The sequence below is a fragment of the Jaculus jaculus genome, chromosome 1 (genome assembly GCF_020740685.1).
Source record: "Jaculus jaculus isolate mJacJac1 chromosome 1, mJacJac1.mat.Y.cur, whole genome shotgun sequence".
NCBI lineage: Eukaryota > Metazoa > Chordata > Mammalia > Rodentia > Dipodidae > Jaculus > Jaculus jaculus.
In genome coordinates this window covers 51,225,351-51,244,334 of record NC_059102.1, presented here as the reverse complement: position 1 = coordinate 51,244,334, position 18,984 = coordinate 51,225,351, and the positions used below count along the sequence as shown (strand labels likewise).

Below are 18,984 nucleotides of genomic sequence, written 5' to 3'. Positions count from 1 at the left end.
GACCCCCTTCCATCCTCACCGTTCTTTGCTTCTCTCCTTTCTGGTTTAAGTATGCTCGGATAGTGGCCAGTCCAGCATACTCCCCCTGGGCTCCGCTGCAAAGACAAGAAGAAAGCAATCAGGCCTCTGAGCTCTGGGCTTTCGTTGACTCATTTAGTGCTCACTGGGGCACTGACCACATGATCAACCGTGCGTGCAACATGGTCACTTACCCAATCATGGTCCCAGCTCATATAGGACTTCTGCACAAAGCAAAGCCAACATCCTGGCACTAATGCTCACTCACTCCTCCCCAAAGACCATCACCGAACAAACTTGATTCTCAAAGTCACACTTAAGCAGGGAGAACACCTAATGAACCATTGTGTACCTATCACCAGCTTTCTAAGGTTAGTCTGTGGTCCATCTCGCTTCTGAGCACGTCCCTCACTAACCCCCTGCATGCTCTACTAGATCATGATGAAACAAGCCCGAGGCATCATGTGTTATTAGTTCAAACCAACATGTGTCTTTCACTGCAACACAATTATTAGACCGAGAATAATTTCCCAATATTATCAAATACTGAGTCAAAGGCAGACTATCCCTAAGGGAACTTTGTTTGCTGAGCCTGGCACCATTCCCATCAGTCTTTGGTCAACTTTCCCAGGCCATACGTGGCTACTGGAGGTTCCTAGACTCTTCCCAGCCTCCCTCACAGGCATCACTTGAGAGCATTCTTAGTGACTACGGTTCCTGTGAGCAAATGTTGAGTCAACTGCAGATGAGTTAATGTCCTCAGTATCCCATCCAGGGAGGGAAGGGAAGTGAGGAAGAGGTCTTTTGGTGTCATTCACAATGATGTAACGTCTCCCCTCTTTTTTTCCCCCTCTCTTGAGATGTATGCTTTCACCTCTATTTAGCACATGAAGAGACTCAGGTCAGAGTGTGCCCGGCCAAAGCTGCTCCTTGGAGCACACGTGCTCGCCAAGGACTGAGAGTCATGAGAGCAAGGAGAGGCAGCTCAGAGCACAAGCATGTGTGCTGCATGTGTGCGTTCCTAGCTTTGATTATCAGTACCACATGTGAGACAGAGAGGGAAGGGAGGGGGTGCTAATTTTCCTTCACAGACCCTCACTGAACTGGGAGGTTTGGCTAAACGCAGAAAAACAAAACAAACCAACCCTCATGTCCCAGGAGAACATCAGCAGTTTATCTGCGCAGTGAGTCAGCCATGCCTCTCTCGGCTCCTTCGGGGGTCAGCGCAGGGGCTCTGCACTGCTCAAGGACGTCTGGAACCCAAGTGCTAGCACTTCATTGCCTTCTATTTCAAGACAGAAATCGAAAATGCCATGCCTCAGCAAACCACTAACAGCCCTAGTCACATGGAGCCTCGGCCACTGTGTCCTCATCTGTTCCGCGGAGCTGAGCAGTCCTCGGGCACATGTGAGGAGGGGTGAGGCACGGAGGGTACAGATCATCCAGGCTCTGCTCACTCTTCAGTACTTCCAACTCTGCAAAGCCTTCCCAAAGCCACCAGTCAGCTCTTTGCCAGGGACACATCGCCTGCAGTCCTATGGCCTTTCTAAACCTTTTACCATCTTCTGGCTGCCCAGGCCTTCCTTCTACCTTGAAACATGTCAAGCTCATTCCCTCAGTGGGGTTCTGCCCCAAGTTCCTTTTGCTGGACAGTTTCCTTAGGTTCTAGCATGTCTGACTTCTTTTCAGTATTGAAGCCTGCGACTCTCCCTGAAGGCAAAGATCTCACGCACTTTGTTCATAACTGTATTTTCTATGCTAAGAATACAGAGAATGTAAGTGGTATACCATGGTTTCTGGCTGATGGATAAATGCCCCTTGGCCTCTGCGACGTTCAGAGCATTCTACTCCGCATGCTTGGCTGACGAGACCAACCTGAGCATGTATTGAACAAGGAGAGCTATCACAAAGCTTACACCTGTGTGCCTGTCTCATCTCAAAGTGTAAGCCCTGAGCAGGATCTGTGACTGGATGGTCAGCAGATTTGTTCAAAATGGAATTTCACTTTTCAGTCCAGGCAATTAATATACAATGAATCCCTTTTCCTACAGTAAGGGACTTAAAACTATAAAATTTAGGGCTGGAGGGATGGCTTAGAGGTTAAGGCATTTGCCTGCAAAGCCAAAGGACCCAGGTTCAATTCCCCAGGATGCACATTAGCCAGCTGCACAAGGGGGCATACATGTCTGGAGTTCATTTGCAGTGGCTGGAGGCCCTGGCATGCCCATTCTCTCTCTCTCCCCCCTCTTTCTCTGTCAAATAAATAAAAACATTTTCTTAAAAAATGTAAAATTTACCTGGGTGTGGTGGCACATGCCTTTAATCCCAGCACTTGGGAGGCAGAGGTAGGAGATCGCCATGAATTCAGGGCCAACCTGAGACCACATAGTGAATTCCAGGTCAGCCTGAGCTAGACCCTGTCTTGAAAAGCCAAAAAAAAAGTAAAATTTAAATATTTATAGACATTTTAATAAAAAGTTATAAAATTTAATATTTAATAAAAATTTAAATATTCCATATTTACCCTAGAAGGTTGTTTTTAAATTTTTTGTTTACTTTATTTGAGAGCGACAGACAGAGAAAAGGCAGATAGATAGAGAATGGGTGCGCCAGGGCCTCCAGCCACTGCAAACAAACTCCAGATGTATGCTCCCCCTTGTGCATCTGGCTTACATGGGACCTGAGGAATCGAGCCTCTCCCCAGACCCTTAGAGTCCCCCCCACGCCCAAAATCTCTGTTTCTCTTGTTTTATTGAAGTGCCAGTCAAGGCACAGGCTAGGAATCAAACAGACTACTTGGACTTATGAGACACTAATCTGTGAGGAAGGCAAGATGCTGACGACTAGCAATGCTGGAAGGATTCTTCCATAGATACTGTTCCTACTCTTCACAATCAGGTATATTTAAAAAACGCAAGCATGGCAAATGCTACATGAGGCTTGCCACTAGGGAATTTTATTAAATAAGGAGAAATATTAGTGCCACCTGTTGGTAGAAAAGTAGTATAAAAACTGCTTATCCATACAAACCCAGAGGGAAGACCATCAGAAAACTACTACATGTGAGAGCAAAGGTAGTGTCGTTTTGTGGCATGTATTTGAAATGAAGTGGTGGCGATCTAGAGCTGCAGGGAGGCAACAGCATTTCAGAGCCCTGTGCCGGGGAGGCCAAGCTTAACTGTCTCAGAAAACAACTCCCTCCTGTGCTCGGCAGTCACCCGTGCTGAGACATGAACGGCTGTGCATTTTTCTACTGAATACAAAACGAGACAAAACGAGCAGACAACTTCCTCTAAAATCCAGACTTATTCTACAAAGAACACATGAGAAATCCAACAGGCGAGATGAAACGAGAACAAGTGGTCAAGAACCCACAGGGTGGAAGTGAGTTCTGTGGACAACTCTCACCCAGGCAATCCCAGGCTCCGTCTGTGGTTACAGGTGTGCTCGACAGCACAGCAGACAATGTGAGTTTAGGAAAAAAGATTCAAATTAAAACCATTTTAGATAGTATAGCAGAGATAGGGTGACAGTTTAAAAGAGCTAAACTGTCTTTTTCTTTTGACTTTTAAATTTAAAAACTGAACTACAGTAACCCCCCTCCCCTAACGTCTTAGGGCTGGGAAGATGCCTCCATGGGTTAGAGCGCTGACTGCATAAGCATCAGGACCTGAGTTCGAGTGCCAACACTCTCACAAGGGCTGGGCACCCATGCCTGTAACCCCAGTGCTGAGGAGGGTGAAGACAGGAGAATCATTGATGCTTACTGGTCAGATTTCGACTGAAAAACAAAAATTCTTTTTCCTAGGAATGGAATGAGAGCTTAAGGATGTAATGAACCTCAATGACTTAATAAAATATTTTACTTATTTAATTGAGAGAGAGAGAGAGAGAGAGAGAGAGAGAGAGAGGGAGGGAGAGAATGGGCACGCCAGGGCCTCTAGCCACTGCAAACAAACTCCAAACACACTTGTGCACCTGGTTTATGTGAGTACTGGGGAATGGAACCTGAGTCCTTAGGCTTCGCAGGCAAGCGCCTAAACCGCTAAGCCATCTCTCCAACCCCTTAATGACTTTTTAAAAAGTTAATTCCTCTTTGCCTACGCGAGGAAACACAGACAAAACCATTGAGATTCAGAAATAGCTGTGACATATTCAATTTAGTTTTATGTAGAAGGTTTTAAAGTTTTAGTTTTCAGAACAAATTTTTAGTGCAATATGACACAAGGAGCACATGGGACCTTCTATTACATTTTAAAAACGACTACAGACGCTATGTGTAATTGCCATGAAGAAAGGGCCTGGCCTGCTCTCTTATCAATGGTGGGTGCAGAAAAGGCTCACTAGGATTTACAAGAGAAAACATAGCACTTCCCAAGCAGAATAAAAAGATAAAATATGATTATAAAATTAATTGTATCTCATACAGAAGACATTTCTGAAGTTACCACATGCATTTGTGGGTGATGGTACACATAATCTTTGAGCAGTCATTAAAAAAAAAACACACACACTTGTGTATAAAGAAGATGTGGCTAATTTTACAGATATCATAGGAATTTCTCAGATGAGAGCTGGTATGGAATATTTGGATATGGGTTATTGTACTGTTCCTTTCATTTTTAAAAATATTTTTATTTATTCTTTATTTGCAAGCAGACAGAGGGAGAGAGTCAAAAGGGGGCTGTAGAGAGAGAAAAGATGGATGCACCAGGGCCTCTTGCCATTGCAAACAAACTCTAGATGCACACACCACTTTGTGCATTTGACTTTATGTGGCTACTGGGGAATCGAACCCAGGCTATCAGGCTTTGCAAGCAAGCACCTTTAACTGCTGGGCCATCTCTCTAGCCCCCATAGCTGATATTTTTTTTTTAATTTTTTTAAAAATTTATTTATTTATTTGAGAGCGACAGACACAGAGAGAAAGACAGATAGAGGGAGAGAGAGAGAATGGGCGTGCCAGGGCTTCCAGCCTCTGCAAACGAACTCCAGACGCGTGCGCCCCCTTGTGCATCTGGCTAAAGTGGGACCTGGGGAACCGAGCCTCGAACTGGGGTCCTTAGGCTTCACAGGCAAGCGCTTAACCGCTAAGCCATCTCTCCAGCCCATAGCTGATATTTTTAAAGAAGAAATAGTTCTATATGTTTCCTACATATACAAAATGTTACAGGAACTAGGGAGATTGTTCAGTGGTTGGAGGCACTTGATTGTGAAGTCTGTTGGTACAGGTTCAATTCTCCAACAACCACAGAAAAGTGGATGCTACACACATTAAATCTGTGATCCCAAAGTGTCTACGACAACGGGTGGGAGAAGCAGGAGAACCCGGAGGCATGGAGCAGCTACTCTAATGCTCGTCTGCAATCTGGTAGTGTGTTTGCAGTGACAAGAGACCACCTTGAGCTGTCCTCTGACTTCCACACATGTGCTGTGGCACACACACACACACACACGAATAAATAAAACAATACTGCGGATGGGAATGTCTATGTGGGGTCAAGGGAGGTGACTGGAGAAAAGGAGGGGTGAGAGGAGGGTTAATAAAAACTAAAGATGTGGGCTGAAGAGATAGCTTAGCGGTTAAGGCACTTGCTTGCAAAGCCTGATGGCCCAGGTTTGAATCTCCAGTAGCCACATAAAGCCAGATGCACAAGTGGTGCATGCATTTGGAGCACGTTTGCAGTGGCAAGAGGCCCTGGTGTGCCCATTTCCTCCCGCTCTGCTCACAAATAATAAATAAATTTAAAAAAAAAACCCTAAAAATGTTATGAATAAGCCATATGGAACCCTACTTCTTTGTTAGCTATTTTTTTTAAAAAAACATGTAAATTTTAGAAGAAAGAGTTTAGACAGAAGTACCTTTGGGGTAGGTATGTTGTGCCAGAAGTCGTAGGCTGTTAAACAAAAATCCCAGTGCCTGAGGTGAGATACTTTCTCAGTGAGTTGTTCATCAGGAAGGTCCCTGAATGCCTCCAAACAATACAGGCTATTGCCAAGGCTTTTGGATTGCCCGTCACAACTACATGTAAGACACTATTGCTGAAGACACCACATGCTTTGATTGCAGGATCCTGAGAAAGCAAGCTTCTCTTTTCAGGAGAAAAGTGACAATTGAGTGTTCAGCACTGAGATATCTCTGTCATACCCTCTATGGCTCAGGACCCACTGTGGAATGTTTAAGAGCCCAAGGATGGGGAAGAGTGCTTTGGAAAGCTGTCTTCCAGACACAGTGGCCAGTGCATTCACAATCTCACAACAGCTGTCTTTAACTGCACACGACCTGCATAATATTGGACTGATCAACTTGTGGTCATGGATGATGGAGAAGGGGAAGAAAAGACATCAAAACAGAAGAGGGGTTGGATGGAAAGAAAAGGGTTCAGTGGAAAGGGGGTAGGGGCAAAAGAAAGTAAGGGGAGAGGATTATGATCAAATACATTATGTATATGTATGAAAACTATTAATAAGTTTTTTTTAAAAAAAAAACATTGAACACAGGAGTGGAGGATATGCTATAAATAATAAACTGAAATTAACAGTCCCTCAAGCTCCCATGGAACCATATTATGGCTATACTAGGAAATAATCTCAAAGGGCTCTGCTTCCAGATCCTCTCCACTTATTGGTCTACTCCTCCATTCAGAGGCATTCAAGTTTCCACTTTCCCTCAAAACACATTAGCTTCCCCTGTCTTTCCTTGGCCTCCCAGCAGTACTTCATATCTACGTGCAAAAGGCCGTGCCTACCGGAACCAGGCTGCAGCAGGCATCATGCTGCTGCTCACCGCCCTTTATCTCACCCTGGAGTTCTCCTGGGATGGGTCTGATACTCAAGGAAAGTATCTACACTGAGGCATCCATGTCATGTGTTCCGCCTGAGGAGGGAAAGGTCACAAATACAGCGTACCAGGGAGTTAAGACTCCCACGATAATCCTCAGCCAGCTAAAGACAGAAGTTGGTAAATACTCCAGTTGGTTGCTTCTCATTAGGACAACCACGTAGCATGGTTCATCCAGGCTCTCATGGTGTCCCCAGTGGGACTGAACTCTAAAAACCCACAGGGACAGTGAAAACTTGCTTTATAAAGTGACACTTTCTGGCTTTGCTCACTGCTGAGTCACTTCCAAACTTCCTCTCTGTGCTTTCTGGGACCAAATGCCAAACAAACTTCTTATACTTAAGTATGTTTCCCTGTCTGCTTCTGGGAAAGTCCAAAGGACACAGCATGTTTAGGAACAAATGATAGTTTGACAATGGTTGCCAGCATGGGGCCAACTAGTATCTGGGCCAATAGCACCAAATTTCCAATACAAAGCCTCCCTTTCTGAACACCCAAGTCTCATGTTAGGGCAGATAACATGGAAGAAAATCAGTTGAGGGGCCAGGCATGGTGGTGCATGCCTTTAATCCCAGCACTTGGGAGGCAGAGATAGGAGGATCACTATGAGCTCGAGGCCACCCTGAGGCGACACAGTGAATTCCAGGTCAGCCTGGGCTAGAGTGAGACCCTATCTCAAAACACCAAAAAAAAAAAATAAATAAATAAAAAAAGACAGACAGACAGAAAGAAAATCAGTTGAAATTACACCATGGTAGATCACAATAACAGCAATGGATAAAAGACCATCCGTGTAGACAAAAACATAATGTTTACAGAGCAAGGCCATGGGTACATCATATCAGACAAGGTATACATTCTTTATGACATGAAGCAAAAGGTTTAGTATTGTGTGTCAAATGATACTATCAACAAAGTAAGGAAAATAATACATGGGCTAGCAGAAAATATTTGCCAAGCATATACCTAATAAGGGGTTAATATATACAATACACAAGTAATTCTTATAACTCCCAGCTACAACACCCTTCCAGACAACTCAGTTAAAAAATGGTCAAGGGCTGGAGAGACTATTCCAGGTCAGACTAGGCTAGAGTGTGACCCTATCTCAATAAAACAAAAACAACCCAACCAACCAACCTCAGGAGCATAGGCCAGTAAGCTAGAACAGGGCTATAAAGGAAGGAAGGGGGACTTATGGGGATGGCATTGTATATATGTAAGTAGAAGAACAGATTACTGGAGGGTGGAAAGGCCTAGGTGAGGTCAGAGGAAGACAATGAGTAAAGGAAAAGATTCGGGTGGGGGGGAGTTACTCAAAATCTAATAGGGTATGAATAAGTCATATGGAAACCTACATTTTTGGTAATGGCACACCCAGAAGCCATAGATTGTTACTTGAAAATTTTCAGTGCCAGATATGGGATACCTTCCAGTGAGTTATTGGCCAGGGAGGTCCCTAATGCCCCCCAAAACATTACAGGCCATTGCCAAGGTTCTTGGTTTTCCACCAGGAATATATGTAAGACCTTATTGCTGAAGATTTTACATACTTGGGCTGCAAAGCTGAGTTGAAAACCTACTCCATGTAGACCAGCTGACAGAAAGGTGGAAAAAACTATGCTGCATGCAGCTCCATGGGAGAGAGAGAGAGAGAAGTCAGCAGAGAATATAAACAACAGTGGACACTGCAAGCCTTAAATTTGGCCAGCCAGGCCAAATGGGCCAATGGGTGCAATAGTAGCATGTCTGGTATGGGGGAAACAAACCGTGCTCTAATTGGACTGGAGGCCCGGTTCATGGGAGGAAATATATGCCTGATACTGAAAACCTCTGACAGGGGAAACCCGTGAGCCCTAGGGAGGTAATGTCTGCTGATTTCTTGCTAAATGTATTTATTATGCTAACCAAACTGCACACTAAGCACTTCTCTTAATAATCACACCCATATGTCAATGCTTCTTTCACTTTTGGCTAGAAAAGCTTCTCTTTTCAGATGGTGGTGACCTTGGGATGGCTCAGAAGCCACCATGGTCCTGAGAAGTGACAAAGGAGTGCTCAGCACTGAAACATCTCTATCACACCTTCCAAGGCTCAGGGTCCATTGAGGAAGAGGTGGCAGAAAGAATGTAAGAGCCAAAGAAAGGGTAGAACTCTCTACAATGCACTCTTCCAGACACAAAATGGCCTCACAGTGCCTAACACTATCTACACAAGACCATCATAGTAGGAAAAGATGACAACATTAAAATAAAAGAGAGCCTGATTGGGAGGCGAAGGGGATATGATGGAGAGTAGAGTTGCAAAGGGGAAAGTGCGTGTGTGGGGATTACCATGGTTCATTGTCTATAATTATGGAAGTTGCCAATAATGAAAAAAAATAGGTCTGGAGAGATGGCTTAGCAGTTAAGGCACTTGCCTGAAAAGCCTAAGGACCCATGTTCAATTTCCTAGTACCCAGGTAAGCCAGATGCACAAGGGAGCACGTGCATCTGAGTTTGTTTGCAGTGGCTAGAGGCCCTAGCATGCTCATTCTCTCTCTGCCTCTTTGTCTCTCTAATAAATACATAAATAAAATTTAAAAAGAGAAAAGAATATAAACAGCATTTTAAAAAATTAGAATTGTTACATACAGCTAAAGCTACTTCCTAAAAATTATGCTCTTTCATGAGATAACAAAAAAAGGAAACACTAAGAGTCAAAACACAGTCACAGGTGTAAGAATATTAGGATCAAGCAAAGAGCATGAGGTACACTGGAGCTCAGGTTGTGGTTCTTGATCCTGGCTGAAAGCTGAAATCACCTGGGGAGACTTAAAAACACGCCAACCTGAGTCTCTTCCCTCTCCGAAGCCATTCCCCACTGAGAATATACTTCAGTCTATGACTGTGATCTGTGTCTCAGGCATGTTCCAGAGTCACCAGGTGACTAGCCTCCTACTGAGAAACACTGCTTTAATAGGAGATAAATGTCCTTTTCTGGGGTTAGACTTCTGGGATCTTGGCGGAGACTGAAACTCAAGGCCAGAGCTAATGACAGAATTAGAAGTCTTGAAAAATTATTTTCCCAAATGACACCGGTGGGATCATATTCCATCACTAGAGGGCGATATTTCTTCATTTTGAACATGTTATAAATACAATTTTTTAAAAAGCTGACTGATGAAGTTTTAACAAAGGTACATAAAGCCTGACTTTTATGATATTCATTCCTTCTTATTTATGGGATGAGTGTTTGGGAGGGCAGTAAAAGTACCGTCCTGTGATTTGCCGTCTTGCCTTACTTTAAAAAGGGTTTACAGGTGCTTGTTTTGCTGTGTGAGCTGTTACAAAGGAAGCAGGATCTGGCTATATATAATTAAGATGTCATTCCTCTGAGACAAAAATTATCATTTTTAAATTTTTAAAATGGGTTGATTCCATTACTTTGAAACAGGAATTCTGCATTATTAAACAGCACCCAGCAAGTACCATTGCTGAGCCTCCCTCCCAGAGACCCACACTGTGAGAGTCGGAGGTGAGAACCGGAGGGCAGAGCCCAGGCTCCTCTCCTGAAGACCCCGAGGTTGCCACCTCACACTCTGATCACGGTTGCCTCTTTCCTCTCTCTTTGCCTCTCTTCACCTCTCTCTGTGTCTGTTTCTGAATCGCGTGCTTGATATTTAAAATAAAGATTCTTCATCCAGCCCCTGGTGTGACAAAAACGGCCCAGGAGATTTTAACAATTATCCAGGGGATTTTGCTAGGAACCTTTGCTTTTGAAAAACACTTCCTCAAAGTTTTTTATATTACAGGTGAAGAAAATGAGGAGAAGCTAGGTATATATGGTAGTACAAATCTATAATCCCAGCACTGGAACAGGTGAGGTAGAAGGACTGCTACGAGTGTGAGCTATCCTGGACTATATATAGCGAGCTCTAGGCCAGCCTGGGCTACTGTATAAAACCTTGGAGGATGGGAAGGAGAGGGAGAAATTTAGGGCAAAAGAAAGGAAGGGACCTGTTAAAGTTGGTGACAGAACTGAAGTAGCACCCATCCACGTTGCTGTGGTTCTATTGGACCGAGAGCCTGCTTCTGGGAGTCAGTATGTGTGTGGCAGCCACCATCATCCTCATTCCTGTGTATTTGAGATAGGGCGTCACTATGTAGCCCAGGCTGGCCTCACACATTATCGTGCTGCCTAAAAGCGTGCTGGGTGCTGGCATTATAGATTAACCCTACCACACTTGGCTAGATTCTTATTCTTTTTTAAAATTTCTTTTTCTTAAAGATATATTTCTTTTTTGTTATTTATTTAATTTTCTGAGAGAAAGAGACACATATGTGTGTCCTGGGGAATAGAACCTGGGCCCTTTGGCTTTGGTCTTCCAAACCATTACTAACTTTCCAGCTATGTAGAGGCCACCTTGGACTTTGAGCTATACTGATGGAGACATGGAAGAAAGCTAACTTCTTTTAGATGATAGTTTTAGATAGGGACAGGAGCCCCAAAAGGGAACCAGAGAATGTCATCCCACCTCGGCAGGAATGGAAGTCCTGTGTGATCTGGTTTGATCCACAGTGGCTGCAGCACCCTCTCCTGTCCCCACAATCTAGCACACTACCTAGGTGGGCTAGCCTTTGGGTTGGTCTCCTGAACCTGTGAACCAATCAAGTCGTCCCCTTACACACCCAAGTCTGATGAAAGAATTATTTTTCAAAAAAAATATTTTATTTATTTGGGAGAGAAAGAGGCACAGAGAGAGAGAGAATGGGCATGCCAGGGTCTCAGCCACTACAAATGAACTCCAGACACATGTACCACCGTGTGCATCTGGCAATCAAACCTGGGTCCTTAGGCTTCACAGGTAAGTGCCTTAACTACTAAGCCATCTCTCCAGACCAAAAATTGATGTTTAATTGACTATAAAGGCTTGTCCATGCTGCTCTCTGCCCTCTCTCTGGCCTGTAACTGCATGGGGATACATGTAACCCTGGCTTTGCAGCCAGGCTGGGAAGGAGACAGCAGAGCACCGCTTCTTGGCCTCGGTAGCTTTCTGCTTGCCTTGTGCCTGCTTTATGACTTTCTCACTTTGATTACATGTATGACTGTCTCTAACTTCTGAGCCTATCACACGTGTATTTTCATTAAACTTACCATGTGGGTATGTCCTCTAAGGTGTGGGCCTGTTACCTGTGTAATCTCTCTCAACGTGGGGTAACCATGGTTGTAACTCTCTTAACTATCCATTTCTCATCCAAATTGCCCAGTCTCTACTTTGGTACCATCCCTCTGCTATTCTTCCTTAAGCCACCACCATTTAATCTCTTAACTTTCTTCCATGTAGAGGCTCAGGGCAGATACTGTCCCTCCCACATGAATGTGGGTTTCTTCTAAATCATTCTGCATGGGTCCCTAAATTCTGTCTTCCACATGTGTGAACTGCTCCATCCTTTTCCTAGATCCCAATTTTCCCTAGCCTCAATAATTCTTCATTTATCCTTCTTGAGTCCATTTTTATCAACTGTTAAAAAATAGGGGCTGGAGAGATGGCTTAGCATTTAAGGCTCTTGCATCTTAAGCCTATTCCTCAATACCCATGTAAGCCAGATACACAAGGTGGCTCAGGTGTCTGGAATTCATTAGCAGCAGCTGGAGGCCCTGGCATGCCCATTCTCTCTTTCTCAGATAGATAAATAAAAGTAAAAATAAGTTTAAAATAGGATAAGGACCTATTGGGATTCACAAGTCTGGGAGACCCCTTCCAAACCCTAAAGTCTTCCATCAATACCACCCAGTCGAGTGCACATGTCCAGTTACCTCCCTGAGTGACACAGAACAATAAACCCAATTTAACAAATGAAAGTACAAAATTACTGCTTGGGATGGGTGTCCCACACCGATAACAAACAAGATGGAAAGAAATCCCTTTACCTGTTAGGCTGGAAAGAGATTTGGTCATAACCTGTGAGTTCACACAAATCTTTCTCAAGCTCTTGGAAAAGCTGTTGGTACCCTTGAGCTTGGTCCAGGGGCACAAAAGGGTGGATGTTTGCAAATCTATTCCATGTGATGGGCTAAAGAACAGAAGGGGAGAGAAAGAATGCATGTGTATACATTAAAACCAATGACAACAACAAAGACAACAGTGACAATATCTAGGACCAAAGGTGCCTCCAATGCGCCAGGCACTCCTCACCAAGCTCATAAAGTGAGTACCATGACTGCACCAGAAGGACATAAAGGCTACAAAAAAAAAAAAAAAAAAAAAAAAAAAAAAAAAGAAAGAAAGAAAAAGACTGCTTTTTCAAGAACAAAACAGCACCAGAATAGAGCCATACCCATCATCCCTGTGGGTTTGTTCAAACTTTCACATGCATGGATATGAGTTTTTTCACAAATGCAAAAGAAAATAGGAAAAAACATTCCTAACAAAATATGAAATATGATTTGTTACCTCATATCAATCCTAAGAAGTAAAAAAGTACATTGACTTTGCTAAAAAGAACCCTGGCCTTAGGGAGCTGAGTCCAACACACTGCCTGGTTACATAAATCATCCGTTAAATCAAGGAATAAATTTAAACCTCAAATCCCTGCAATTGTGCCATGATGAATAAGATTCTAGAAAATAAGTGTGTTCTGTTGTTTTTCTGAAAGCCTTACTATGTAGCTAGTCTGTGAGGACCTCCCTTAGATTCCTTAGTGCTGGAATGGCTGGCATGAACTTGTCAAAATCGTGATTTAGCCCTTCTTTTTTTAAAAAAAATATATATTTGAGAGAAAATGGAGGGAGGGAGGGGTGGAGTGAGGGGAGAGAGAGGGAGGGGGGAGAGGGGGGAGGGGGGGGGAGAGAGGGAGAGAGAGAATGGGCATGCCAGGGCTACTAGCAACTGCAAATAAACTCCAGACACATGTGCCACCTTGTGCATATGGCTTGACTGGAGAATCAAAGCAGGGTCCTTAGGCTTTGCAGGCAAGCACCTTAACTACTGAGCCATCTCTCCAGCCTCTTAGCCCTTTTTCATTAAGTAGAAACTCTGTATGGAAACATTTTGTGTTGTTACCATGATTCCCCTCCTCTCTGCCCCCAGTCCACTGAGGGTCCTCCTTAGTGGGATTGCTGATATTCACAATGGGGTTGTGGGTTATGAGTTGTGACAGCAGCAATCAGTCAATGTTGGGGTAGGGCAATGCCTCTGGATATTCCCTCCTACCATGAAGTTTTTGACTGTAAAAGATCTAGGGCCTCATGAATATAAAGCAAATGCTCCACCACTGAGCAACCTTTCTTACCCTTGCTTAGGCGTCTGACTTCTACCTGTGAGCTTGACAACTGCATATTGATAAAGTGAGTATTCCATAAGCTTATATTTAAAAAAAAGAAAGGTAGAAAAGTTATAGATACTACTTGCCTAATTATTTTAATGTCAAAAACTAATTTTACATAGCCAGTCATAGTGGCACAAGCCCAACTACTGGGGGCTGAAGCAGGAAAGCTTAAACATGTGAGTTCAAAACTAGCCTGAGCAATGTAACAAGCCCTGATGATGATAATATTTATTTTTTCTTTTTATTCAAGGTAGGGTCTCACTCTAGACCAGGCTGACCTGGAATTCACTATGGAGTCTCAAGGTGGCCTCGAACTCATGGCAATCCTCCTATCTCTGCCTCCCGAGTGCTGGGATTAAAGGCGTGTGCCACCATGCCAGGCTTTGATGAAAAAATATTTTTACCCAGAAATGTAACTCATCAAGATATAAGGGAAAAAAAATCAAGATTTCTCCAAGATTAAAAGCTGGGATGGGATCTTCCTACTAAGCACCTTTGCATAGAAATGACCTACTTACTGTGAGTTCGGAGGAGCTATTGAGCTTCATGGTGCAGGATCCCTTCAAGAAGCACAGCGAAAACGCATTGCATTAGTGGTTTCCTACTGCCTGTCCACCCTCGTGTCTCCCCACACACCACCCTTTCTTCCCTCTTCAGTGTATTAGATGTGACCCAAAGGAGTCAGATTAAGGTCGAGAGAGACAAGAGAAGAAAGGTCTCTAGAAGCTACCAGTGGAATCATGCTGTGAACAAGGGAAATGTCCTTGTTTTCGAGCTTCTTCATGTACCGGACAATATTGGTTTCTGAGTGATAGCTGTGAACACAAAACACATGGTTAGAGCCAATTACATGAGAGCCATACTCATACTCATGGAAAATAAGCAATGAGTTCTACCTTCAAAACAGAACAATTTTGGCCATGGGAAACGTGTGAACTGTACATTATAGGGGAGGGACAGACACTGATGGAGCTCAGAGGATGCAAGATGTTGCCTGTAGACATGAGAAGAAGGCTTGGGAGAAGGATTTAGGGTTCCTGGGGATGAGCTTCAACTGACCAAATACACTTCTAAATTCCCCTCTCCCTGACAGTGATAGCATAGCCGGCTATGAGGAGATAAGGTGTGCTTGGCCCATATCAGGACCAGGGTCCCTAACGAGGCCCCATCATGGTCAACACAGCCCCCTAGCTTCCCAGCCACTACACAAGACACAGAGGCTACTGAGAGGCACACCAACCTGTTGAAGACCTGGTGTGTGAGGAATGGGCTAGTTCTCTTGAATTCAGACCCTGGAATACCCCTCCACTCCTCTCCCATGCTTTCAGCCACCAGCTCCTGCAAGAAAGACCACAGAGGCTAAAGGACAAGAGAGGTGCCTGGAGCATGCCTCAACATCCAAGCTCACTGTGGCTACACTACAAATCAGGCAGAATGAATACAGGATGTTCATTTAAAAAAAAACAAAACCAGAATTATTAAATTCCTAGAAGAAAATAAATATAAAGACAAATATACATGACCTTTCATTTGGCAGTGGTTTCTTAAATGTGAGCCCCAATGCATGAGCAGCAACAGAAAACAGTGCATTAAAATTATAAATTATTTTATTAAAATAAAAATAATTGAAATAAGAATATAGCTCAGGACTAGGCACCTACCTGACAGGCTCTGGGTTAAATCCAACACACACACACACACACACACACACACACACCCTCAAGAGGTGACAAGTGGGGGAATATACCTTGGTAGTAGAGCACTTGTCTACTATGTGTGAGGTCCTGGGTTCAACTGCTAGCATAACAAAAAATATATAAGCAAAAATAAAAATATTTGTTAATCAGTGATATCAAGAGAGCCAAGACAGCTCACAGAATGGAGAAAACTATTTACAAATCCTAAGGGCTTGCTATCTAGAATACAGGATTAAATACCTGGCCTGTTCCTCATTCCTACCCAAGCTATTAGTATGGCCATTGTGAGTCCTGTTTGGAAGGATCCAGAAACAACCCTAAAATGCAGAGGTCAGTACCTATGAGTAAACGGTGAAGTATTCTACAGGGAAGGAGTTTTACAATCCCACTCAGTTAAAAAAAATAAAGTTCAAAAGGGAGCATTGTGAAGCGTCTTGGTAATTGACAATTGGTATCTACTGCTGAATTCCTCTCTCAGAGTGCACACAACTAAGATGGCGCCACTCAACACTGTGGAGGGCATTCCCCTTCCGCATTAAATGCTTTCTTTCACTGACTCATCCAACAAACATTCCGAGTAATTCCCAGGCAGCGACAATGCAGACTGCTGTAACATCTTGCCACATGTCTAAGCAGCTGCTGACTGCTCCGTCTTTCACTTCCACCTCACAGATCACTAATCATGCTTGCTCCTCACTTACGCCTCACCTCATTATTCTAAAGTATCTTTATTTTATTATATTTATTTATTTTCAAGGAGAGAGAGAGAATGAGAATGGGTGCACCAGGGCCTTTAGCCACTGCAAACGAACTCCAGATGCATACACACTGTGCATGTGGCTTTACGTGGGGACGGAGGAATGGAACCTGAGTTGTCAGGCATTGCAGGCAAGTACCGTAACAGCTGAGCCATCTCTCCGGCCTTACTTCTTTATTTTAGGAACCAATTCCATCACACTTAACTGTCACATGGCATCTATCTTGTCCTGGCCTTGTGGCTTTTCCCCAGGGTATGAAGACTTCTAAACCCATCTTCCTCCTCTAGTGTGCCATTTGGGTCTAGGATAACTCGCCTATCGCAATACCTGGCATGTAGTAGGTCCTAATAATTACAGAACTGACCTACACATTAAGATATGTATTACAGAGAGTGTCAAGTAAACACATTAACAATCCTCCCAGTATGCCTGGCTAGGGCCCCATGATGGTGAACTTTTGGTGTCAGCAGTTACAGGAGCAAGAGACAGTAAGGAGCCTAACGTGACCAGAAGGCTGGCCAATGTCACTAGCACACTTGGGCCTTTTCTCCCTCACACTTAAGCCCACAAGAGGCAAAGCTACTTGAGTGTGTGTGTTTGTGCATACGTGCATATGCATGTGTACTATGAGTTGTGTGTATGTGTGTATCTCAGTGTTGGCATGTGTGAGCACATGTATGTAATGTATATATACTATGGTGTTTATGTGTGTATCTGAGTGTTCACGTGTGTGGGTATGTGTGTCTGTGCTTGTGTGTGTGTGCACATGTATGCATGTGTACTGTGAGTGGTGTTTATGTGTGTATCTGAGTGTTTTCATGGGTGGGCATGCATGTGTGTGTTTGCAAGCACATATGTGCACTATGAGTGGTGTTTATGTGTGTACCTGAGTGTTTACATGTGTGCACGTATGTGCATACATGTACTATGAGTGGTGTCTGTGTGTATCTGGGTGTTTGCTTACATGTGTGTGTGTATGTGTCACAGGTTGACCGTGAGTGTCTTCTTCGATCATATACTAACCTATTCAATTGAGAAAGGGTCTCTCACTTGAACCCAGAGCTTCAAGAGCAATTCAGCTAGTCCGGTTAGTCAGCTTGCTCTAGGATCCCTGTCTCTGCCTCCCAAGCACTGGGATTACAGGCTAGCTACCATGCCCGACCAGTATTTACGTGGGTACTAGAGATCCAAACTGAGGCATCTCCCCATCCCTGGCAAAGCCATCTTTGGCACAATCTCTAATAGTCATTGGGGGGAATGCATGTCATTATTGTACTTACTGCAGATGATTCACATCCAAAGATCCACAGTAAATCATCCAGGTCTTTTTCATTGACTGTTTCATCCAAGGAAATACCAAGCTGCAGAAAGGAAGACACAATGGAAAACATCAGCTCTGAACTCCAAGATCACTGGAGGAAATATTAAGAGATCATCCTGTATTCATTCTGCCTGATTTGTAGTGTAGCCACAGTGAGCTTGGATGTTGAGGCATGCTCCAGGCACCTCTCTTGTCCTTTAGCCTCTGTGGTCTTTCTTGCAGGAGAAGGTGTTGGTCAAAAATCTCAGTCATTCCAAAATATCAGGGTACCACTATGTCCAAGTGAGTCCTTTAGAGATTAATCAGTCCCATGTGTCACAAAGTTCGAAGTTTTGTAAATCACCTGTGAATGCTGATGGCTTCAGGACTCCTATTGGAACTAAGTATGTTTAGCTTTCTCTTTCCTTGATTCACTTTATCATACCACTTATCAGAGTCTTATCATGAACAGTGTGATGGTTTGTAGTGACTGTCGATCTGACAGGACCTAGAATCACCTGTGAGGCAGTATGTAAATTAGGTCAGTGTGGTGGTTGGATTCAGGTGTCCCCCATAAACTTAGGTGTTCTGAATGCTAGGTTCCCAGCTGATAGATATTTAGGAATTCATTCCTCCTCGAGGGAGTGTATTGTTGGGGGCGGGCTTATGGGCTTTATAGCCAGTTTCCCCATGCCAGTGTTTGGCACACCCTCCTGTTGCTATTGTCCACCTTATGTTAGCCAGGGGGTGATGTCCACCCTCTGCTCATGCCATCATCTTCCCCGCCATCGTGGAGCTTCCCCTTGAGTCTGTAAGCCAAAATAAATCTCTTTTTCCCAGTAGCTGCTCTTGGTAGGTGATTTCTACCAGCAATGTGAACTGGGCTGCAACAGTCAGCCTCTGTGCATGTGCGTGAAGGATTAGCCTATTAGTTTAATTAAGGGGAGTAGATGCACTTCAGGTGAGGGCGGCACCACTGTCTGAGCTGGGGTCCTACACGAAGTAACATGGCGAGCGGGCTAGGCAGCGCTGTTCATGGCTCTGCTTCCTCGCTGTGACC

The 18,984-nt window shown here is 44.0% G+C and overlaps 1 protein-coding gene across 1 annotated transcript in view; it reads right to left on the bottom strand.

Annotated features, from left to right (window-relative positions):
• The window catches only part of Gldc (glycine decarboxylase), a 112,003-nt gene that overhangs the window by 32,646 nt on the left and 60,373 nt on the right, over positions 1–18,984 (bottom strand). Inside the window, exons 11-16 of the mRNA XM_045144434.1 lie at positions 17,905–17,985; positions 15,410–15,507; positions 14,900–14,984; positions 14,688–14,729; positions 12,773–12,915; positions 20–95 (exon numbers count right to left, since the gene is read on the bottom strand). Coding sequence (XP_045000369.1) covers positions 20–95; positions 12,773–12,915; positions 14,688–14,729; positions 14,900–14,984; positions 15,410–15,507; positions 17,905–17,985 — 525 coding nt within the window. The remainder of the gene's footprint in view (positions 1–19; positions 96–12,772; positions 12,916–14,687; positions 14,730–14,899; positions 14,985–15,409; positions 15,508–17,904; positions 17,986–18,984) is intronic.